This window comes from Giraffa tippelskirchi, chromosome 2 (assembly GCF_054371585.1).
Source record: "Giraffa tippelskirchi isolate mGirTip1 chromosome 2, T2T-mGirTip1v1.2.pri, whole genome shotgun sequence".
Classification (NCBI taxonomy): Eukaryota; Metazoa; Chordata; class Mammalia; order Artiodactyla; family Giraffidae; genus Giraffa; species Giraffa tippelskirchi.
Genome location: NC_137276.1, coordinates 131,406,226 through 131,430,827, shown reverse-complemented (window position 1 = coordinate 131,430,827; position 24,602 = coordinate 131,406,226). Strand labels below are relative to the sequence as shown.

General features: G+C 39.9%; 2 protein-coding genes across 3 annotated transcripts in view; both read right to left on the bottom strand.

Annotated features, from left to right (window-relative positions):
- OTOL1 (otolin 1) overlaps positions 1–24,602 on the bottom strand; it is a 96,428-nt gene that overhangs the window by 8,164 nt on the left and 63,662 nt on the right. Inside the window, exons 3-5 of one of the 2 annotated variants that reach the window (XM_081570735.1) lie at positions 5,275–5,377; positions 3,236–3,345; positions 2,655–3,023 (exon numbers count right to left, since the gene is read on the bottom strand). In XM_081570735.1, the coding sequence (XP_081426861.1) occupies positions 2,655–3,023; positions 3,236–3,314 (448 nt within the window). In that variant the 5' untranslated portion in view covers positions 3,315–3,345; positions 5,275–5,377. The remainder of the gene's footprint in view (positions 1–2,654; positions 3,024–3,235; positions 3,346–5,274; positions 5,378–24,602) is intronic. The other variant, XM_081570736.1, reaches the window with a different exon arrangement.
- Positions 5,275–24,602, bottom strand: part of NMD3 (NMD3 ribosome export adaptor) — a 288,544-nt gene continuing 269,216 nt past the window's right edge. Inside the window, exon 23 of the transcript XR_014076997.1 lies at positions 5,275–5,377. The gene's annotated coding sequence lies outside the window, so the exon portion shown is untranslated. The remainder of the gene's footprint in view (positions 5,378–24,602) is intronic.

Below are 24,602 nucleotides of genomic sequence, written 5' to 3'. Positions count from 1 at the left end.
ACCCTTATGGCAGAAAGTGAAGAGGAACTAAAGAACCTCTTGATGAAAGTGAAAGAGGAGAGTGAAAATCTGGCTTAAAACTCAACATTCAAAAAACTAAGATCATGGCATCCAGTCCCATCACTTCATGGCAAATAGATGGGGAAACAATAGAAACAGTGACAGGTAGCTATTATCATAACTGAATTAATGAAAGAAGCTGAAGATAAAATTTTCAAATGGAATTTTACCTTTGCAAGGTATTAGATACAGCTGTATACTTCAAAATACTTTCATTCAGAAACTGTAAAATTAGGCTCATGACTTTTTAAAGACTACAGTTATTACTTATATCACAGTAGACGATACAAATGTGATATATGTAATGTATGTGTGTTCATGTGACCGAGAACTAACAGATAATGAAAAAAATAAATAGTTGGGTTTGAGCAGGTTTATTTTCATTTTCAAGTTTGTTTAATGTTATTTTTATACAACATTAAACATTGCACATTAGTACAATGTTTTTGACAAAATCATGGTTACCAAAGAGGGAAGGGAATGAGGGAAGGATAAATTAAGAGTTTGGAATTAGCAGATACAAACTAGTATATATAAAGTAAATAAACAACAAGGTCCTACTGTATAGCACAGGAAACTATATTCAATATGCTGTAATAAACCGTAATGGAAAAAATATGAAAAAGAATATGTATATATGGGCTTCTCTAGTGGCTTGGATGGTAAAGAATCTGCATGCAATGCAGGAGACCCAGGGTCAATCCCTGGGTTGGGAAGATCCCCTGAGGGGAATGGCAACCCACTCCGGTATTCTTGCCTGGAAAATTCTATGGATGGAGGATCCTGGTAGGTTACAGACCAGAGGATTGCAAAGAGTTGGATAGGACTGAGTGACTAACACCTTCACTTTTTTCTTTTCATATATATATATATATATATATATATATATATAAACTGAATCACTTTGCTATATACCAGAATCTAACACAACACTGCAAATCATCTATGCTTCAATTAAACAAATAAATAATACAAGAAAACAATGTTTTTGAAACACTGGTAAAGCTAGAACAAATATCTATGAATCTCAAAAACAGGATCCTATCAGGTTCAGAATATTGCACAGGATAAGAAAAGACTCCTACTACAGCTAACCAGAAAAATAAACACGGTTTATTGAGCATGTGTTCTATTCTAGGCATCACACTGAGACCTTGTATATATGACCTCATTCAGTTCTCTTGACGACTCCATGAAGCTGCCATTATTCTTATCCCATTTTACTGTTTCAGAAACTGACGATTGGAGTGCTAATGAAGTTTCCCCAGGGTAGGACCACGACAGCTTGACCTTCTGAACTCTCAAGCAGTCTGTCTATGGCAGAGCTAATCAGACTAAGATATATGCATGCCCCAGGCAGTCCAATAACGTGGCACACCTTTAGAATATATGTCCTGGGTATTTGGAGTCTCAGCTCTGAGAACAGCCTAGCTAAATCCATCAGTGTAAGACAAAAGCCCTGGATGTTACAGTCTTAGAAAACAGTTTAGCAACCAACTGTGTTTACTTGACCTCCCATTTTTCCCAAGGAGCTTTCCAGCCAGACTTGATACTGAGAGAAACCCTGGTAAATAATATAATTTCCTCAGTCTCATTAGGTCACCAGTAATGTTGTGGCAACTCTGAAATTTCGGGACCCCAGACTCCTACCCCACTCCCTTTCCCCTCAATTTCACCTCTGCATAAACACCGATCACATTTCCCAAAAGGTACCTGCAACAGGATTAAATGAACAAAAAATTTAATGAGATGTGGAATTTCTGATTTTATGACTTTAAATCTTTCAGGCCAGACACAACAAATATTTATATGTAATTCTGTCAGGGAATAGTGGATTTGAAATTGACGTTCTGGTCTCACTTTTACCTTGAATTTACCACTGTAGGACATTGGAAAACTGAAACGTAGTACAATAAAAGTGAGAGTATATTTGTACTGTATGCATTAAAGACATTTCAAAATTTTGAAATATTTAACCATGACATTCAATGAAGACTATTGGGCAAGGAGACAGTGCTGCCTCAGAATTTCAATGAGAAGCGCACTGAATCCTGCCTTTATTCTCCACCTCACAGGTGTTCAGTTGCTAATCCTAACCACAAATAGCACTCCAAAAATCCATCAGTCAGTACACATCCTCACTAGACCACAGAACTTTCACTTCACCTTTTCACATCAGCCACTAATGAGATGACTGCATAATTGGAAGAACTACATACCAGTCTACTGTTGGGAGGCTCAGTCTCTGCTCTGACCAGCACCATCCAATAGAACCTTCTGCAACAAATGGAAATGCTCTGAATCTGTGCTGCCCTTCAGCCACTTGTGGCTGCTGAGCACTTGAAATGGAGCCAGTGTGACTGAAGAACTGAAATTTTAATCTCATTTCATTTTAATATTAATACCTGCACGTGTGGCTCTGTTTATCACACTGGGCAACAGAACCCATTGCATTTGTCACAATGTTACACCTAGGCTTGTCCCACTGGCATGATGGTGTAGAAACCCTCGGGCAATTCCACCACCAATCCACCACCTCTCAACTCTAAGTTTGTACAAGTGGGAAATATATGGCTTCATGTATTTTCAAATACCTGGCTTTCCAGTCTGTCCCAGTTCTCCCTTTTGCCCTGGTCCAGATGAACAACAATCACAGCAATTCAAGAAGAAATCAGCAGTGTCAAGAGTGAGGTTTTCGGAGGGGAAGAGAGTGGCAGCATCAAAGGCAGAATCAAGGACTAAGGGGTCAGGGGTTGGCTCTGCCCTTTCAGCCGCTTCTCTGAAGGGGGCTCCTTCTTCTGGAGGTAGGCCACTGGATGGCTTTGGGCCCTTTGGCATCTCTTTTCCCTCAGATTTCTTCGTGAATTTGGTATATGGTGTGGTCTTGGCTACTGCGTCCATACTAGTAATAACCAAAATAACGAAAATGGCACAAAACCAAGAAAACATCCACATGTTTGAGGCTGAAAGATACAATGAGAATATATACACATATCACGTGAGAACCAAATGAAAAGACTAAATAATATAGATATATACCTATATGAGAGGGATATATATACATATATAAACCATAAGAATGAACAGTATGCATAATACTAAATGATTTATCTATTTTATATGTAAACGTATGCTTCAATCACAACAGAATATTTTATTGACTTAAAGTACTCACTGTAAAGAACATTTGCTTCAATTCTCCTTTCTGGTCGTTTTCCTACTGTTACATGTGCTAAAATATTGTTCTCAACCATTCAAATCATCTTGCCAAATAGAAAACATAATCTATAATAAAAAATGCAACATATACTCTTAATAGCTCATATACTTTGTAGAAAACAAATAAGTATAAAATCCTGACTTATCTCACTCAGATTTATAGGAATCAAATGCATTTGTGTTAGAGGGAGATGAAAAATATTGAGCTGAATAGTTTATTTCAGCAAACTCAATTATTTCAAGAAAAAAATACTGGTAAAGAGTCCTTAAATCTACTCAGGAGAATGGTCTTGTTGTGACAGCAATCTTTTAGAATCTGTTGTAATAAATGGAGAGAGAGAATGAAAAATCATAAATTTAAATATGTGCTATATCTTTATATTCTTCACATGTCATTTAACTCTCCAATTCTTTGCTTTATAATTTGAGAGTTTTTTCTTGAAAACTCACATTTATCTTTGTATTATTTTAAAAGGCTAAATAGTGGCTATTCTTATGAAAGTTTTTATCAATGTTCACAGGGACATAAGGTTCCTGATGAAATGAAATTTTGATCAGAGTATTCCATTCCCCAGCAACTCCCAGCATTCCAATGACTGCTAATACATAGCCAGGGTTAGAAATGCATGATTTCTGAACAGAAAGGAAAGGCATAATTAGGATAAATAGTAAGAGAGTAAAGAGAGTGGAAATGCAGATATTAACAACACCTGCTGTTTATAGAATCCCTACAAAGAGTAGGCACCTTACATTCATCAATCCAATCTGTTCTCAAAACAGCTCTGCCAGGCAGGTGACACACTCACCTTCACAGATGAGAAAACAGGCACCAAGTTCTTACGTACCTTATTCAAGATCACACAGTCTGTGAGTTATTAATTCAGAACTTAAACCCAGGTCTGTTTAATATCAAAGCCTCCACCCTTCCCCACAAATCATGTGACGTTTATAGGGATGAGATTAAAGGACAATAAATCCAAGGGTAGGATCAATGAAAGAGCTCTAGAGGAGACAGATATAAATCAAAGCAGATGAGAAGGGACAAAGGATGCTGCATTTCCAACATCATATAAAGATCCAAAAATGTTAACCTTCCTTTAAGCTGCTTTTGCTACTATATTTATCCATTCAACAAACATTAACTGAATACCAACAGTGCTATAAGCACTGAGAAATTATATGTAGTGACATATAACATAGACTAAGCTATGGCCTCTGTTATGGACACAAAGGTCTGTCTAGTCAAAGCTATGGCTTTTCCAGTAGTCACGTATGGATGTGAGAGTTGGACTATAAAGAAAGCTGAGCACCAAAGAACTGACAGTTTTGAACTGTGGTTTTGGAGAAGACTCTTGAGAGTCTCTTGGACAGCAAGGAGATCAAACTAGCCAATCCTAAAGGAAATCAGTCCTGAATATTCATCAGAAGGACTGATGCTGAAGCTGAAACTCCAATACTTTGGCCTCCTGATGTGAAGAACTGACTCATTGAAAAAGCCCCTGAGTCTGGAAAAGATTGAATGTGGGAGGAGAAGAGGATGACAGAGGATGAGATGGCTGGAAGGCATCACCGACTCAATGGACGTGAGTTTGAGCAAGCTCCAGGAGTTGGTGATGGACAATGAAGCCTGGTGTGCTACAGTTCATGGGGTTGCAAAGAGTTGGACACGGCTGAGCAACTGAACTGAACTGATGGCCTCTGCCCTCAGGGAGTTGACAATCTAGTAGCAAAGACAAGAAACTACAAAAGCAAAGAGGAAAGTGCGAAGGGCAGATGGTTATAAAGCATCTCTCCAAATACAAATCTTGCACCCTTCCTTCCCCCATCCCTGCAAGATTGAGCACATACACATGGTCATTGCACATCAGTCAGCTAAACCCAGCCCCAGCCAAAACCAGACACAAAAATATTCTGCTTAGATATAATACAATTCAACTTTCATGAGTTCATACAATTGCATTCAATGAAACATTCATTTCTTCAACAAACATTTACCTGAGCATCTAAGAAGTGTCAGGAACTGTGCTGGGTCATACAAAATAAAGATAAATAAAATCCGTAAGGATCTTGTCTGCAGTATATATCCAACCATGACAAACTGCCAAAGTGCAAAATATGGAAAGTGAAATACTGGACACTTTCAATTTTCTTACCACTTTGCTATAAAAATAATTTGAGTTTGCAAAATGCTGTATTAATGCTCTGACATTGTTTACGTTCTTTTAAGCAAATGAGGTTATATAGGGAAATAACCAGGTTTTTTTTCCTTACTAAAATATATCCGTATTATTCTTCTTGGCACAGCAAGTATTTTTGATCCTGAAAACGTGTTATGATAGCCCCTTGGTAAACCAGTCCTGAGGCAGCAAATAAGAGATAGTTGTTGAGCTGGGGAAGGGAGAAAACTAACACTGAGATAATGACAGGCATTTTCCAGGCAATTTATAATTATTATTACAATTATATCACATATAAACCATGAAAAGTAAGATTTACTCTGCCCACATAATGGATTATAAAACTGAGGCACAGAGAGGTTGAGTAGCCTGCTGAGATCACAGTATTAGTCAGGAGCAGACCTGGGATTAAAACCTAAATCCATTTGACTCCAGAGTCAACCCATGCACTCCTCGCTGTGCTGGGCTGCCTGGGGGTGGATGAGTGATCAGAGATGCTGCACAACAAGCCAAGTTAGGCCCTTCACAGAGCCCACCTTAAGGCCCTGCAGTGGGAGAAAGTGGTTTCTCACAAACAAGAAATGGGAACTTAATGGGAGACATGAGGAAGAGGAGAGATGAGATGTCTGGCTCTGATCATGGAACATACTAGCGTGGGGCAAAGTTACAGAGGAGAGCACAGCCCATCTGAAAAGAGGCTAAAGTTCCACTGAAAGGAAAGAACAGAGCCAACCAATGTTGGGAAGGTGCTTGGTGTCCCTAACTGAGGGTGTGGATTGTCCTCATAAGTATCTTCCTTGCCATGTGGCTTCCTGCTTCCCAATTTAAATGTAGATATTAAAGGATAACGTTATCAGTACTTGAAGATTTGATGAGGCTCCCCAAGAACTTGGAGATGAGGAAAACATGAATCTCTTTCAAAAAAACAATACAGCAAGTGCTGATAGCAACCTGACTGATAGTGCACAGATACTATTTCCTTTTAACTATGGATTGTTTTCATATTTGTGTAAACACACAAAAACCAGCCAACAAAACCTTCACAATGAGTCTAGCAAGTGAGGGCATTTGACCAAAATTTAAGTCACTAGGACAAAAAAACATGACTCAAATGCTAAGTCTGAAGATTAACATAGGTATAAATCTTAACAGAGGGGTTAGAAGCAAAGATCTAAAAGGAGATTGAGGTCCCCAGTCAACCTAAATACAGTAAAAACCCTTTTACTCCTCCTGAAAGTTGCCCAGAGTGTAAGCATTTCGAGAGTAGAAAGTTGTGTCTCTTTTGTTTTTATGTCCCTAGGGCCTAGCACAATATTTATCCCATAAATTTTTTCTAAACCGAAATGAAGTAATAGATTGCGTTATTGTCTCCAATTGTCTCCCATCCTTCCCTGTACTCATAGTCTTTGCTATATAGGTTTTTCACGGTCTCCCACAAAGAATGAGGTCTATACTCCAATCCTTTGACTTTGAGTTCAGCCATGTAACTTTGGCCAGTAGAATGAGGTGGAAATAACAGGGTACCATTTCCAAGTCTAAGTTTCAAGATCCCTTACATGTTTCTACTTGCTGTCTTGCACCTTGGCCATTGCCATGAGAAGGATATGCATGGCTGAGCTTGCTTGTCACAGAAGAGGATGAAAGATATACGGAGCAGAGCTGGCCCAGGTAAGCTGCTCCAGCCCAAGACAATCTGGATAGAAGTCCCCATCTGATCCACATACACATGACTGAACGCAGGTGAGACCAGTTGAAGCCAATCTAGACTGGACAACCCTCACTGATCCCACAGATATGTTCCAGTTATCTACCGCTATGTTACACAGTTCCTCAAACTCAGTGACTTTAACCATTGTACCAGAACTCATAAAGTCACGGGTCAGGAATTTGGTTGGGAAGATCCCCTGGAGAAGGGAAAGGCTACCCACTCCAGTATTCCTGCCTGGAGAATTCCATGGACTGTGTAGTCCATGGGGTCACAAAGAGTTGGACACAACTGAGCGACTTTCACTATTTAGATGATTCTTCTGTTCCATGAAGCATTAACTAAGGTCACTAAACAGTATTCAGCATTCAGCTGATGCACGGGTTAGTGCAGGGAGGCTTCACTACAAATTCAGTGCCTTGATAAAAGTGGGGGGATAAAAGCTGAGCTCATCAATCACAATAGTCTCCCTAGCATGCTAGGCTCAAGACTGTCGAATTTCATCAATCAGACCTCAGGGTTCCCAAAAAGACAGCTCCCGGAACATGAAAGTTGCCAGTCTCCTTAGGCTGTACCTGAGAACTGGCAGCAACACTTTTATTAAATTCTGTTAGTTACAGCAGTCACAGAGGCCAGCCATGTTCCAAGGGAAGGGGCATAGACCCCCATCTCTCATCGGAAGAAGAGCTGAATAATATTTGGCTGTTTTGAACCTACCACAGACACTCAAACTATAATCTGTAAGCCATGGAGTGAGTTTGGGAAAGATTAGGTAGCAAAAACTGTTACCAATAGTTCCAGCTTCTAGGCTAACTAACACTATATTTGCTACAACTGAGACAAAAATGACTAAGCAGCTTCTCCAGGCAGCCCCATTTTACCTTTGCCCAGCAGCAGGGATCCTACACGCTCTTCCCCATGGTCAAACAGCCCCCACGGTCCTGGATGTTGCCCCTATTGAAAGTTCTTAAGCAGAAGCTGGGACATCCCTTGATGAAATTTATTATGGGCCTGTTTGCTAAGTCACTTCAGTGGTGTCTGACTCTTTGCAACCCTATGGACTGTAGCCCACCAGGCTCCTCTGTCCATAGGGATTCTCCAGGCAAGAATACTGGAGTGGGTTGCCATGCCCTCCTCCTCGAGATCTTCCTGACCCAGGGATTGAACCCACATCTCCAGTGGCTCCTGCGTTGCCAGCAGATTCTTTACCACTGAGCCACCCGAGAAGCCCGAGATCCTATTATAAAGGATTTTAAAGATTCTCCCATATTCTTGCCTGGAGAATTCCATGGACAGAGGAGCCTGGCAGGCTACAGTCCATGGGGTTGCAAACAGTCAGACACGACTGAGTGACTATCACTAATTCAAAGATGCTTCATCCTTGAATGCTCCATCTAACCTTGAGATTCTATGATGTGGTTTTATAACAAAATTTTATCAATATATGAAAATGAATTTATATCATAAAATTGCATTCTAAATACAAAGGACATTACATTTCTTCTAAAGCTGTGTTCTTTAAGTTAGTGCCTATGTTCAGGAGGATGATGTTTAAAGATGTATTAGTTCTTTTCCCAAAATAAGTGGAAATTTAAGTTATATATTTATACCAACTTAATAATGTGTATTTGTAAGATGATTGGAAAGTTTTATGTTGAAGCTAGGGTCATGAATTTAAATAAATTTAATCCATGACTAGCAAGTAATATAGTACAAAGACTAAAAGTCACTGGCTTTGTAGACAGTGAGAACTGAGTACGTGATTCAGATCTATTTATGAGTTGTTTGATTGGGAATAAAGTCTTGGCTCCTTGTTTTTTAATGGAGATAATAACAGTAGAGAAATCTTGTACAGTTGTGAAACTTAATGATATAATGCGTGAGGAGCTCTTAACACAGTGTCCTTAGTTGTTACTGTTGGCTATTATTTTTAGTTAGGATTAGCGGTAATGAAATTAACTAGCCAGAAATAGTATTTTAAAGCAATGACAAGTATTTCCTGTTCTCATAATGGGCAAGATTGGCATTTGGCACCATTTCCATCCCTTTTTATGGTCTCCCCTTTACCTCAGGGACTCAAAGTCTGAAAATCACTTTTCCCAGAATCTTTTTCCATCAAGGATCCGGTTTAGTCTCTGCCAGTGAGAAACATTTGCGTGGGTGTGGAAGACCTTCTGGTGACCTTGCGGACTTCGGCAGAATTGAAGTTTTGCAGTGTTTTCTGGTCCAACAACATGATTCCCTGCCTCCATGATGCCATGTAGGTGGCTGTGACCCTTACTAGAAAAGATCTGATTCTCTAAAGGCTGGTGACAAACCGGAGAGCTAGTGGCAGTCCTTTCTGCCCTGTGCCCCTTCCTCTGCAACAACGGCATGAACACCTAATTACTTGTATCAAATCCCCTCCTGCCTGACACACCTACAGTGGTCCCAGACTAAATCCTGCTATATTCTTCTTCTTTTTTCTCCATTTGCTTTTACTTCTACTTCTCTTAATATAAACTCTTGGTCTGCCAGCTTTAGCCTGTTTTATATCCAAAACAAGATAGTCTCTTTTTTCTTAACCTAATCACTCCTCATCCATCCACAACATCTTAATCTATTAGAAACTAGCTGGATCAAATTATATCCCCAAAAATTTTGTCAAAATATCCTCCCACAATGTTCTGAGCCTGAGAATATATCATCCACAACAAGGATATACCCCAGGTGCATTCTTGAATGTTGACTCCAGTATAAATATGAAAGCTTTTGAAATAATTTTAGGCACATGGATAGGTCTGAATATGCAGCTGAGCTGCAACAGTAATGACCTTTTAACCTTATGCAGAGCATTATTCCTCTCTGACACTTGTATAGTTATATAAGATTTTTAGATGGACTTTTATGTATATAACATTCCTTTCCCGTGTGAACATTTACTTTTAATTTCAATTAAGATTTCATTATGACCAATATTCCATGATGTATTCCTTCTCATATCCATGTTTCACATTCATTCATTTAATTCAGTCAGCAAATGTTTATTAAGCACCCTTTCTGTATAGACATACTAAATGAAGGAGTTACAGAACAAAATATCTGCTCCCATAAAACTTGACCTACACTAGGAATAATAAACATCTGATGATAAAAAAATTCAATATTTCAGACTGTAATAAGTGCTGTTGAAGAAACAAATAGGGTTATTTGATAAAGAGGTGGCAACCCACTCCAGTATTCTTGCTTGGAGAATCCCATGGACAGAGAGGTCTGGTAGGCTACAATATATGGGGTCACAAAGCATCAGATATGACTGAGTGGGTATGCATGACATGGAAAAATTCTTTCAGACAGGTGGCTAGAGAAAGCCTTCCTCAGAAGTGGTACTTAAGAAGGCCTGAGGAAGGAGCAGTGACAAATCAGAGCAGCCAGTCTCAAGAAGAGCAAGGAGAAGAGCTTTCCAAGCAGCAGGAATCAGATGTGCCTTGTACAAGAGAGAGAAGGAAGGCCAGGAGGCCCTGACTGTATGGAGTGAGAGAGAGGCTGTGTGAATGCATTTGGTTTGTCCACTTATGTTATTCATCATAAGGGTTTGGGGTTTATCCTATAAGCTGTAGGAAGTCACTGAAAGTGAGAGCAGGGGAGAGACCCTAGCTGCTGTGCAGAAGATGATTGCATGTGAGTCAAAACAATGATCAGTAAAAGCACATGGGAGCTGCTGCAGTCCTAACAAAAAGAGATGAGGGTGGTCTGCAACAATGTGTTGACATTAATTCACAGTTAAAAGGCCAACCCGTTCTGGAAAATAATTCTTACTTTAATTTCTATATGAAAAGTGTATCATGTAACTTATTAACAGTTCAATTAGAATTTAACTTTCTATTTAGACTCTAAGAGGTTCTTAGGATTGTGATTTTACTACATCACTTCGAGAAAATAAGCATAAGAAGAAAGCAAAGTATGCATGGGAAATCTCCTACGGAATATGACTAATATTATTTTCCTTTAGAAATACAGGGTGAGGTTTAGTTACTGGTCAAAGTCTTAGATTAAATTAGACAATGACAATGAATCAGAGATAATTTTGTACTGGACAGCACAACCAAGACAGAAATGCTTGCATAAAAATGGTGTTTGTTAAATTTTGTCTCCCTAATTCCAAAGTAATTACCAGCTTCCCTGAGTGGATTTTAGGAGTAAAGTGAGATCTCAGCCACAACTTCAGCTTTGATAAAGCTTGAGCCGTTCCTCTGAGGGGCTGCCCCTGTGCCGAGGAAGGGACAGAAAAGAGGAAGTATTGTGAGAGGCCTGACACCCAGTCAAAGGGGATGACTTCAGGACTTGTTCCCAGGATGTCAGCAGGCTCCTAGGATCTCCCTGCTTAAACAAGTAACCAAAAGTAGAGTTGTGAGTCAGGAGCCATAGCCAAGAGGGATCATTAACATCACACTCATTTTCAGCATGTTACCCCGAGGAAGAAGGTCCCATAGCAGGGGATGGTATACAAGGGTGTCAGGAAAAGGAGAACAGGTAGGGCCAGTTGCTGCCGCTGCTTTCTGCTCCTTCCTCGAGAGCCACACCCATCAAACAATCTCCTCTTTTGCTTTTTAAGGTACCAGGTGTTGAGCTCTCAATGCTCTGCACCCACAAGGGTAAATTAGGAAGAATTTCTCAGAAGCTGTTTTCTCCTGCCTGGATGCTTTCAACAAACTCAGGCAAGCCTCCTTGAGCTCAAAGTTTGAGCCTGCAAACTTGGCAAATCATCAAAAGGAAGGATGAGAAACTTTGCAACTACAGATTCCTATTTCCCCACTGTGTTTTTCAAGTGTGACTTCAATCAGCTCTGATAAGCCTTGCTCATCTCTTTGTGACGAGAGAGGCAACGAAAGCATCATAATTTCCATTATCCAGTGGGAGACTGTTTCTCCAAGAGTGTGAAAATAAGTGAATCCTTTACAATTTTATTAAGCACATTGAACGTAACGTTACCTTCTACTAAGTTAAATGCCTCTTGTATTTAACAGTGTGAAGTAAAATAAAAACATATTCTCAGCATTTTTCAGTTGGATAAAAGGAAGAGCTGACTCACTGGGAAAGAACCTAATGCTGGGAAAGATTGAAGGCATGAGGAGAAGGGGCAACAGAGGATGAGATGGTTGGATGGCATCACCGACACAATGGGCATGAGTTTGAGCAAGCTCTGGGAGTTGGTGATGGACAGGGAAGCCTGGCATGCTGAAGTCTATGGGGTCATAAAGAGTCAGACATGACTAAGGGGCTGAGCAACAACAACAAAAAGGAAGTGGCTTTGGTTCAGAGCGTAACACCATTAAAAAAAAAAAAAAAGTCCATCAGCGAATGTGAATACTTTTTTCCCCTCTGTGGGTGCCACCACTTTTTCAGTTACTCCTCTTCTCTGCCCACTCTGTATTAAATCCAGGTAGTATGAGAGGAAGCAGAATGTTCTAGGTCGCAGGCGAGGTCCATGGCATAGAATTGGGTGCAGAGAAGGAATGGCACTTAGGAGAGCTGGGAGCAATCGAGGGAGAATGAAGTAATCATTCAGGTGACGGGTTGGTGGAAAAGCAAACTCACCCACAGGGGTGAGTAGACTTATTATAAACATACATTAAATTTTGATCTGAAAATGAGCCCTGGCTCCACATCTCCAAAAACCAAATCAAACCTTTAAGGATGGGATTGGGCAAAGGCAAAAACAAAATTCTCACTATTCTGTTTCATCTATTTTTATTTCCCTCCCAGGGATTCTGAGTGTGTCTGCTATAGTGGTTTTCCTATTTTATGTAGAAAGAGAAAGGAGGTAAGAAAAGGGACAGTGTGACTGGATGGGTGACAATGAGCCAGATTTGCAGACAGATACCTTCCATGAATTGTAAAAGGCAATGGGTTACAGTGTGTGACAAACCTAGCCAGCACATTAAAAAGCAGACATTGCTTTGCCGACAAAGGTCCGTCTAGTCAAAGCTATGGTTTTTCCAGTAGTCACATATGGACACAAGAGTTGGACCATAAAGAAGGCTGAGCACCAAAGAATTGATGCTTTTGAACTGTAGTGTTGGAGAAGACTCTTGAGAGTCCCTTGGACTGCAAGATCAAACCAGTCAATCCTAAAGGAAATCAATCTTGAATATTCATTATAAGGACTGATACTGAAGTTGAACCTCCAATACTTTGGCCACCTGATGCGAAGAGCTGACTCATTCGAAAAGACCCTGAAACTGGGAAAGATTAAAAGCAGGAGGAGAAGGGAACGACAGAGGATGAGATGGTTGGATGGCATCACCGACTCAATGGACATGAGTTTGAGCAAGCTCCAACAGCAAGCAAGATGGTGAAAGACAGGGAAGCCTGGCGTGCTGCGGCCCATGGGGTTGCAAATAGTCAGATATGACAAAGTGACTGAACAACAACAACAGTGTATGGGGGTGGGGAGATGGGTACATAGGACCCTGTACTTTTGCTGCTCAATTTTCTATAAACCTGGAACTACTTGAAAATATAAAGTCCATTGATTTTTTTTAAAAGTCCATTGATTCTTCTAAAAAAAAGAAAAAAAAGCAACGGGGTCCGAACATGATTGATTTGTTCACTTACTTGTCTATGAGTTGGGCCTGCTGGCAGTTAATAATTCTATCAAAGTTGCTACTGAAAAACTGAATTTAAAATTTACCTGTGCCCATAAGTTCTGGCATATTAACAAAAATTTGTGGTGGAGCCAAAAGGGGTTCCATGTTAGAAACTTTCTTCACAAAGTAGAGATTTCACTGAAATTTTTCCATGTCCTTGACATGAATTATTTAAACACCCATTTAAATAAGTATAACCAAACCTAAGTAAACTGCTTCCCCTTTCTGGAGACCAAGCAGAATGCCTGTTGTGGGATGTTCTTCAGTATGGAATTGTGGAAAGGTGTGGGAGTCAGCTCACTCCTGCTGCATCAGGTATGCCTGAAAATCAGCCAGAGGTTCCCTGAGAGGGAGGTTCTAGGGAAGCTTCAGGATACAGACTCTAGCAGATTGAAGGGTTTAAAAGGAGTCTGTAATAACCTGTAATGGCAAAGTATCTTAAAAAGTGTATGTATATGTAACTGAATCACTTTGCTGTACATCTGAAACATTGTAAATCAACTATACTTCAATTTAAAGGAAAGAAAGAAAAGGAATTTTTCTTCGAAGCAAAAGGTGTTTTTCAGATAACGGGATAGATTAAATTTTTCATCAGTAGCAGATTACCTTCTACTGATTGCCTTGCTTCTCAGTGATAAAAGATCTGCGGTAATCTTTTTATCAGCTTACTCACATGATCATATGCAGGGAACTCAAATATGAAAGTAAATATATTTGGCATGAATGATATGGCATGAAATAAATGCTTTATTATAAAAGAAGATTTCCAGTTGCAAAACTTCGATTTGTCTCCAATTTCTGAAGAAACTGCAGTTCTTCAGATCTCCTTTTCTAAATCCAGAGTTCCAAACCTATTCCAGTGCTCTGAATGTCTTATAAACATTAGGAAAGCCAGAAGTTCGTGCATGCCAACAGACATTACATCTATAACCAAAGATATCAGTCTCTATGATGCCCACTAGAATCTGAACTAGTATCAGAGCTGCCTAGCCTCTTAGATTAAGGCTAGCACAGGCCTCATAGAAACATTGTAATCAGAAGTTACCAGAAGCCAAGCCAGGCCTGTAGGTAATGGTTCTCACTCTGCTTCTGAAACAGTTCCAAAAAGTCTTGAAAAACCCTTAATTACTCCTTATCACTCATAAGGCCATTGTCACTGACCCACACCACTGGCCAAATAAAGGCAGGAAACAAGGATATTAGCCACATTGCATCCTTCCAGGTCATACTGACATGTTGATTCTAGGACCTTCCTGCTTTGCTCTAACTCCACAATTTGGCTTTAGTTTCTAAGACTTTATCATGGATCGGGATCCTGTTAATTCCACAAAACGGAGCCAAGAATCCAGGTCACTAACAACTGTGAGAGACCGGGGGTAAGTCAGTTTACCACACAGACATAGAGAACAGACTTATGGACACAAGGCAGGAGGCGGAGGAAGGAGAAGATGAGATGTATGGAGAGAGTAACACGGAAATTTACATTACCATATGCAAAATAAATAGCCAATGGGAATTTGCTGTATGACTTGGGGAATTCAAACAGGGGCTCTGTAAAAACCTAGAGGGGTGGGGTGGGGAGGGAGATGGGAGAGAGGTTCTAGAAGGAGGGGCCATGTGTACACCTGGGGCTGATTCATGTTGACCTTTGGCAGAAACCAACAAAATTCTGTAAAGCAATTATCCTTCAATTAAAAAATAAGTAAATTTTTAAAAAAGTTTACAGTGGTAATGAATGCACATCTTTGAATACACTAAAAACCACTGAATTGTGTTCATTAAAAAATGAGTGTTATGGTACGTGATTTATATCTAAATAAAGCTGCTTTTAAAAATTAAAATAAATAAATAAATAAAAGACAGTGAGTTTGGACTAGATGAGCAAGCAATCAATGTTTTTGATGGTGTTAAGGTGGCAAGAATACACAGAAGAACTATACAAAAAAGATCTTCACGACCCAGATAACCACAATGGTGTGATCACTCACCTAGAGCCAGACATCCTAGAATGTGAAGCCAAGTGGGCCTTAGAAAGCATCACTACGAACACAGCTAGTAGAGGTGATGGAATTCCAATTGAGCTATTTCAAATCCTGAAAGATGATGCTGTGAAAGTGCTGCACTCAGTATGCCAGCAAATCTGGAAAACTCAGCAGTGGCCACAGGACTGGAAAAGGTCAGTTTTCATTCCAATCCCAAAGAAAGGCAATGCCAAAGAATGCTCAAACTACCACACAATTGCACTCATCTCACACGCTAGTAAAGTAAGACTCAAAATTCTCCAAGCCAAAAAATAATAATAATAATAATAATTCAAAAAAAAAATTCTCCAAGCCAGGCTTAAGCAATATGTGAACCGTGAACTTCCAGATGTTCAAGCTGGTTTTAGAAAAGGCAGAGGAACCAGAGATCAAATTGCCAACATCCATTGGATCATCGAAAAAGCAAGAGAGTTCCAGAAAAACATCTATTTCTCCTTTATTGACTATGCCAAAGCCTTTGACTGTGTGAATCACAATAAACTGTGGAAAATTCTTAAAGAGATGGGAAAACCAGATCTCCTTACCTGCCTCCTGAAAAATCTGTATGCAGATCAAGAAGCAACAGTTAGAACTGGACATGGAAAAACAGACTGGTTCCAAATAGGAAAAGGAGTATGTCAAGGCTGTATATTGTCACCCTGCTTATTTAACTTATATGCAGAGTACATCATGAGAAACGCTGGGCTGGAAGAAACACAAGCTGAAATCAAGACTGCAGGGAGAAATGTCAATAACCTCAGATATGCAGATGACACCACCCTTATGGCAGAAAGTGAAGAAGAACTAAAGAGTCTCTTGATGAAAATGAAAGAGGAGAGTGAGAAAGTTGGCTTAAAGCTCAACGTTCAGAAAACTAAGATCATGGCAACTGGTCCCATCACTTCATGGGAAATAGATGGGGAAACAGTGTCAGACTTTATTTTTTGGGGCTCCAAAATCACTGCAGATGGTGATTGCAGCCATGAAATTAAAAGACGCTTACTCCTTGAAAGGAAAGTTATGACCTACCTAGATAGCATATTTAAAAGCAGGGACATTACTTTGCCAACAAAGGTCCATCTAGTCAAGGCTATGGTTTTTCCAGTGGTCATGTATGGATGTGAGAGTTGGACTGTGAAGAAAGCTGAGCACTGAAGAATTGATGCTTTTGAACTGTGGTGTTGGAGAAGACTCTTGAGAGTCCCTTGGACTGCAAGGAGATCCAACCAGTCCATCCTAAAGGAGATCAGTCCTGGGTGTTAATTGGAAGTACTGATGTTGAAGCTGAAACTCCAATACTTTGGCCACCTCATGCGAAGAGTTGACTCATTGGAAAAGACCCTGATGCTGGGAAGGATTGGGGGCAGAAGGAGAAGGGGATGACAGAGGATGAGATGGCTGGATGGCATCATCGACTCGATGGACATGGGTTTGGGTAGACTCCGGGAGCTGATGATGGACAGGGAGGCCTGGCGTGCTGAGATTCATGGGGTCGCAAAGAGTCGGACACAACTGAGCGATTGAACTGAACTGAACTGAAAGTTGTTGTTGTTTCATTGCCAAGTTGTGTCCTGACTCTTTTGAGACCCCATGGACAGTAGCCCTCCAGGCTCCTCTGTTCATGGGATTTTCCAGTCAAGAATCCCGGAGCGGGTTGCTATTTCCTCCTCCAGGGGATCTTCCTGACCCATGGACTGAACCCACATCTCCTGCATCTGCAGGTGGATTCTTTACCACTGATTCACCTGGGAAGCCCTAGTTCTAAAGTATTAAAACTCTTTTCCTAACAAATCCTGCCTAATCATACCACTTGAGAACTAAATACTATTTTGTCCTTATTTTGTCACCTGATCCAGGACTTGAGAGGCAGGTCATGGAAAGCTCTGCCTGTGGTAGTGGCTCTGGAAGACCGTTTAGAGGTCAAGGACTCTCCTAGGGAGAGCTACGAATCCCAGAATAACAGGGATCTCTGATAATCATCAGGTTTGGTATCAGCCCAGAGAAGAACAGAAGAGAGTCTGTCCCTGAAAAAGCTACCAAGAAGTTAATGCTTCACATGCACACCAGCAGTCACTTCCTCTTTCAGGACAGCCATGCTATTTAATACCCCAAAAGACCAAGGACAAAGAATGGCATTGTATAAGCACTGTAACTCAAGCAATTAGCCAGGTAATGGTCTGTGGGGTTCATTATAGCAGAATGTCAATTAAAACACTTGAAAAGAGATTATACAAAGCCCTTAGATTTCAAATCTTATAAGTGATCCAGCAAGACTAAATTATACCAAATGTCATATCACTACAGTAGGTATCACACAAATGAAAATAAAGTTTCTTTTTTAGTATGGACTCTTGCTTAATATCTCATCAATCCTAGAAATTGAAAAGAGCAGCCAAGTGTCCAGTTTTCATTCAACAATAAAAGATATGGGATAAAGGATGTGATGTTTGAATATCTTTCCTATCTTTGTCTTTTTTAAGTATTTTGTATCTGTTTTGTATATCTCTAGTTAATTGTATTTTTAAAGATTAAAACATAAAGCAATTAGTTTCATTTTAGACTTCTGCCAATGGACTTAAGGAGGAAGAAAAGAAGAGGAATGAATAAAATATGAATTTCAGAGAGAAAATTATTTCTTAGAAAGATCTTCAGTTAAGATTTCTTCTGTTTAATGACTTGCCTGACTTCATTCTCACAGAAGCATAGCATTTCCTTTTTTTTAAATGCAGATATGTTATTAGAAAAATTGGCTTCTTCAAAATAGAAAAATAAATGACAGAGTTCTTTATGTAATTTCAAAAATACAAATAGTATTTAAGATCCAAATAGATGGCCACAATGATTTACCTAAAACATTGTTAGGAAAAACATGATATATAAAAATTAGCTTCTGTCCTAAAAACCCTCAAGTCAAGTTTAAGCTGGCAGTTAATTCTTATTTATGAATTATAAATCCTTTACAGAGGGAGTGAAAACGAAATGATCAGTAGATCTAGAAATATAATGTTCCACTAATTCTATCAGAAGAGCTAAATGTGTATTAAATTTTTATTATTATTCATAATTGTTCCCTAAAATACCACAGACATAACATATTTTTAAAAGCAAACTATCTTTTCTCCTCACCAGACAATTGTTATGATAGAAACCACATTTTTGATACAACTTCCTACATCATTTTAACCTAAGATATAGTACAGATTTGTAATCTAAACAAAACCTGATTTTTAAGAACTTCGTCTCTGAAAGGGAGTTAAATATCATATGGAACCAAAAATACGTAGCTTAACCCAAGTAATATCAATATATTATAATCCCCATTTAGAATTTATTTATTCTACTTATCTCACAGATACTGACAAACTTAGTGACTTTAAAATTAAGAATGATTTTATACTCCATACCACCATGTTTCACACTTCAAAAATCAATACAAAAATTGGATTTGAGACAGCAAAGACTGCCTTCTACTAATTGCATGCTTTTATAATGTCTATTCATATTGTTATTTCCATGAAGCAAATTATGTCAGCATGACTGTTGATGCCTGGAATCTTACTGCAAAAGGCTTGATAAATAAAAAATAAATCAATGTTTGTAATCATCACCTACCTTATGGGTTCCTTATCAGTAACCTCTCTCCTGGACAGCACATTAGAAAATTCAGTCTGCCTCACCATTATATAGGGATCTGTTTTATTCCTTTTGAGATTTGCCCCTACCCAATGAGAGACGAGTTCCCTATGATGAGGGGAGGGGTGGCTTTTTCTGACTCTGAAGAAAGGCTCTGAAATCTGATGAAATCCAAATATCTTGGGAATATTAAAGCCTTAGCTCTTCACTGGTCTGACCTTGTCTGCCATTCCCCTTGGTTTACAGGATTAACTTTCATCCTAATACTTTAAGGCCATGGTACCAATGTGTCAAACTATTCTCTTGCTTAGTAAATGCCATAGTTTTCTGGAGAATCTCTTATCTATTATCTGGATAGTATTTGAGTATTTAGAGATGTCTACTTTCGCTGTTGAGTGAGACTTCACTGCAGGAAAATGACCATTTGGGTGACATTTCTAAACAAACATTCTCTCCAACCTTCCCCTTTACTGCCTGAGCCTCACACCCACTGAGGATTGACCAAAACTTGTAGATTCTTGGCCAAGTTCATTTCCAAGAAGATAACTGTGTCATATTTTTTGAGACAGTTATCAGTAAGATGTTCCCGAGAACTTATAAATTACAAAAGCAATAGTGGTCTCGAGTGAGCGATCATTCATTCAGCAAAGAAGCAGGCAAGCATTCATTAGAACCTATCAATTGCCAGATCCTGTTCCAGATGCTGGGAATAGAGTGAGAGAAAGACTGATAAGGTTCCTACTTCCATGAAGTTTATATTCTAATGGGAGAGACAACCAAAAATTAAAACACAAAGATAGAAACAGTAAATATCATATAGTAGTAACCCCTTGAGAATTATGCACAAGCTAAAATAAAGTGAAATGATGGGGATTGGGTGGCTTCTTTAGAATGAGTGCTCAAGGAAGGTCCTTCCTACAGGCTGACTTTCAAGCTGCTGCAGTTGGAATGTGGAAAAGGAGGACATCAGAGAACAATCCAAGAGCATCCTGAGTGCAGAGACTCTGAGACTGTGAGATCAATACAAAACAGATCAGAACAGAGATACAAAGAAAACCAAACTAAATCCCAGATCAGCAGAATGGTAATATGATTGAATACACTAATATATTTAAGACAAGTGCTACAGAAGAGCACTGATCCATCATCAGAACATAGAAAAAGGAGTTTGTGAGGCACAGCAGAATTGGGATCCCATCCAGACAAGTCCAAGGAGCCTATGTCAATGGGACTTCAGTACTCCAGTCCCTTTAGTAACCTGATACCCATTATGAGCTGGATGCAGCTGATTAGCATAACCAGGAGCCAGGAAATGTTTGATTAATATAAATCCTCTCCTTCTGATTCCTACACTCACCACATTCAAATGATGGGGACTCAGTGGCTTCTTTAGTCTTTCCTCAATCTGCCCTCAGAGAGAATAGGTTGACCCTAACACTTAAAGTAATCTGACGTAGTGATCACTCATGGTAAGTTACAAAGTGGGTTTCTAATTATCATTTGGCTTCCCCTGTAGCCTGCTGGCTTGGAGAGTAAGTAGGCTGTGGTCAGGCTGATACAAACCCAAGCAGCCCAGATGGTTATATTTCTTGTTATAAATAAATAGGAATTCTTAAAGCAATCTGTCCCTTATTTTAGAGTTTCTGGGGTCTTGATTACTCCTGGATATTGCCAAATTTAATCAAATTTAATTTTGACTAATTCAATCAAGCCACTACCTGTAGAATCTCAGCCCAGCCCCAGCTGGCCTTTTCTTCATAACCACTGACTCCTGATGCTTGAGGATATATATGCCTATGGCTACGACATTGTCACTTCCCTGGTGGCTCAGACAGTAAAGCGTCTGCCTACAATGTGGGAGACATGAGTTCAATCCCTGGGTCGGGAAGATCCCCTGAAGAAGGAAATGGCAACCTACTCCAGTACTCTTGCCTGGAAAATCCCATGGATGGAGGAGCCTGGTAGGCTACAGTCCACAGGCTCGCAAAGAGTTGGACACAACTGAGCGACTTCACTTTCTTTCTTTTCAGCATATGCGAAATGCTGGGCTGGATGAAGCACAAGCTGGAAACAAGATTGCTGGGAGAAATATCAATAACCTCAGATATGTAGATGACACCACCTTTACGAGAGAAAGCGAAGAGGAACTAAAAAGCTTCTTTTTTTTTTTACTTTGTTCATTTGGTCATTTTAATTCTTTAGCACAGTGTTTTAAAGAGCTTCTTGATGAAAGTAAAGAGAAGAGTGAAAAAGTTGGTTTAAAGCTCAACATTAGCTCAACATAGAAAACTAAGATCATGGCATCCGGTCCCAGCACTTCATGGCAAATAGATGGGGAAACAATGGAAACAGTGACAGACTATTTTGGGGGGCTTCAAAATCACTGCAGATGATGACTACAGCAATGAAATTAAAGACGCTTGCTCCTTGGAAGAAAAGCTACGACCAATCTAGACATCATATTAAAAAGCAGAAACATTACTTTGCCAAAAAGGTCCATCTAGTCAAAGCTATGGTTTTTCCAGTAGTCATGTATGGATGTGAGAGTTGGACCATAAAGAAAGCTGAGCACCAAAGAATTGATGTTTTTAAACTGTGGTGTTGGAGAAGACTCTTGGGGGTCCCTTGGACTGCAAGGAGATCCAACCAGTCAATCCTAAAGGAAATCAGTCCTGAATATTCATTGGAAGGGCTGATGCTGAAGCTGAAACTCCAATACTTTGGTCACCTGATGCAAAGAACTGACTCATTGGAAAAGACCCTGAGGATAGGAAAGATTGAAGATGGGAGGAGAAGGGGAGGACAGAGGATGAGATGGTTGCATGGCATCACCAACTCAATGGACATGAGTTTGAGCAAGCTCCAGGAGTTGGTGATGGTCAGGGAGGCCTGGCGTGCTGTGGTCCATGGGGTTGCAAAGAGTCGGACACGGCTGAGTGACTGAACTGACTGACCACAGGCATATGGGTGTGCTCAGTTGTGTCTGACTCTTTGTGACCCCATGGGCTGTAGCCCGCCAGGCTTCTCTGTCCATGGGATTTTCCAGGAAAGAATATTGGAGTGAATTGCCATTTCCTACTCCAAGGGGATCTTGCCAACCCAGGGATCGAACCTGTGTCTCTTGTGTCTCCTGCACTGGCAGGTGGACACTTTACCACTGTACCACCTGTTCTCACCTAAAATGCCTGATGAGTTCAACTGGACATGATGAAGAAAGCTAAACTGCCCTGAAATAAGCAGTCAAGCACATGCAAGTCTCCCTTTGAGTTTATCAGGCTCTCTGAGAGCCTTGGCAAGCAAATATTAATATCTGTTTCCTCTCTATAAAATGGCAGACTTGGTCTCCTTCAGGTCTTTTTTTCATAGATTTTTAATTACACCAGTAATATGTCAATACATTTGCCCTGTAAATGCATAAAACATTACAGAGGACACCTCAATTGTTGTCTGCTGTTCCCACTGCCCTAGGAGGAGCACTGTTATCACATACGAATCCTTTCAACCTTTTAAAGCATTTACATCCCATGTCTAAATGCATATATCTACTCATTAAAAAAAATTTGCTTTATGCCTAATAAATAGTTCCACATGGTACATCTTGCTCTGTAACTTACTTTCACTAAGCAATATATCTTTGAATTGGACTCATCTTCATAGGCAGTGTATGAATAACAGTGGAAGATGGTTTGAAGTTGAAGTAATGGTACCATGACTGTCACAAAGGTAGTTTCTTGGGTTACTTAGACTTCTTTTTCTCTCTAAATACCTCAAATCATTATACTACTAAAATATCTTTACCTAACAAAATTGTAATAGTTTTGTTTCGATCTACTAAGTAAATATAGAAGTAGGTATTTTTGGGTTTCCCAGATGGCCGCTAGTGGGAAAGAACCTGCCTGCCTATGTAGGAGACATAAGAGATGCAGGTTCAATACTTTGTAGATGTAGATGTTTTCCTTATAAAGTATATGAAAGTAAATGTAGATTTTTCCACATAAGAACACATAACTTTTCTCTTCGTCTCTTTATTGTTGCCTAATAGTCCCCTACTGGAGTGTGATTGGCCTGCTGCTCTGACTGGTTTTCTATCATTTTTCTTCTATTGTTACCAAATCTGCCTAAGCAGCCTTTTTCCTTAGAAAGCAGAAGAGACACTAAATGAGCAATGACCCACGTTTGCTGTGGTTAGAAGGTTATATCAGTTCAGTTCAGTCGCTCAGTCGTGTCCGACTCTTTTGCGACCCCAGGAACTGTAGCACGTCAGGCCTCCCTGTGCATCATCAACTCCTGGAGTCTACCCAAACCCATGTCCATCGAGTCAGTGATGCCATCCAACCATCTCATCCTCTGTCGTCCCCTTCTCCTCCTGCCCCCAATCCCTCCAAGCATTAGGGTCTTTTCCAATGAGTCAACTCTTCGCATGAGGTGGCCAAAGTATTGGAGTTTCAGCTTCAACATCAGTACTTCCAATGAACACCCAGGACTGATCTCCTTTAGGATGGACTGGTAAGATCTCCTTGCAGTCCAAGGGACTCTCAAGAGTCTTCTCCAACACCACAGTTCAAAAGCATCAATTCTTTGGCACTCAGCTTTCTTCACCATCCAACTCTCACATCCATACATGATCACTGGAAAAATCATAGCCTTGACTAGATGGACCTTTGTTGGCAAAGTAATGTCTCTGCTTTTAAATATGCTATCTAGGTTGGTCATAACCTTCCTTCCAAGGAATAAACGTCTTTTAATTTCATGGCTGCAATCACCATCAGCAGTGATTTTGGAGCCCCAAAAAATAAAGTCTGACACTGTTTCCACTGTTTCCCCATCTACTTCCCATGAAGTGATGGGACCAGATGCCATGATCTTAGTTTTCTGAATGTTGAGCTTTAAGCCAACTTTTTCACTCTCCTCTTTCACTTTCATCAAGAGGCTCTTTAGTTCTTCTTCGCTTTCTGCCATAAGGGTGGTGTCATCTGCATATCTGAGGTTATTGATATTTCTCCCAGCAATCTTGATTCCAGCTTGTGTTTCTTCCAGCCCAGCGTTTCTCATGATGTACTCTGCATTTAAGTCAAATAAGCAGGGTGACAATATACAGCCTTGACATACTCCTTTTCCTATTTGGAACCAGTCTGTTGTTCCATGTCCAGTTCTAACT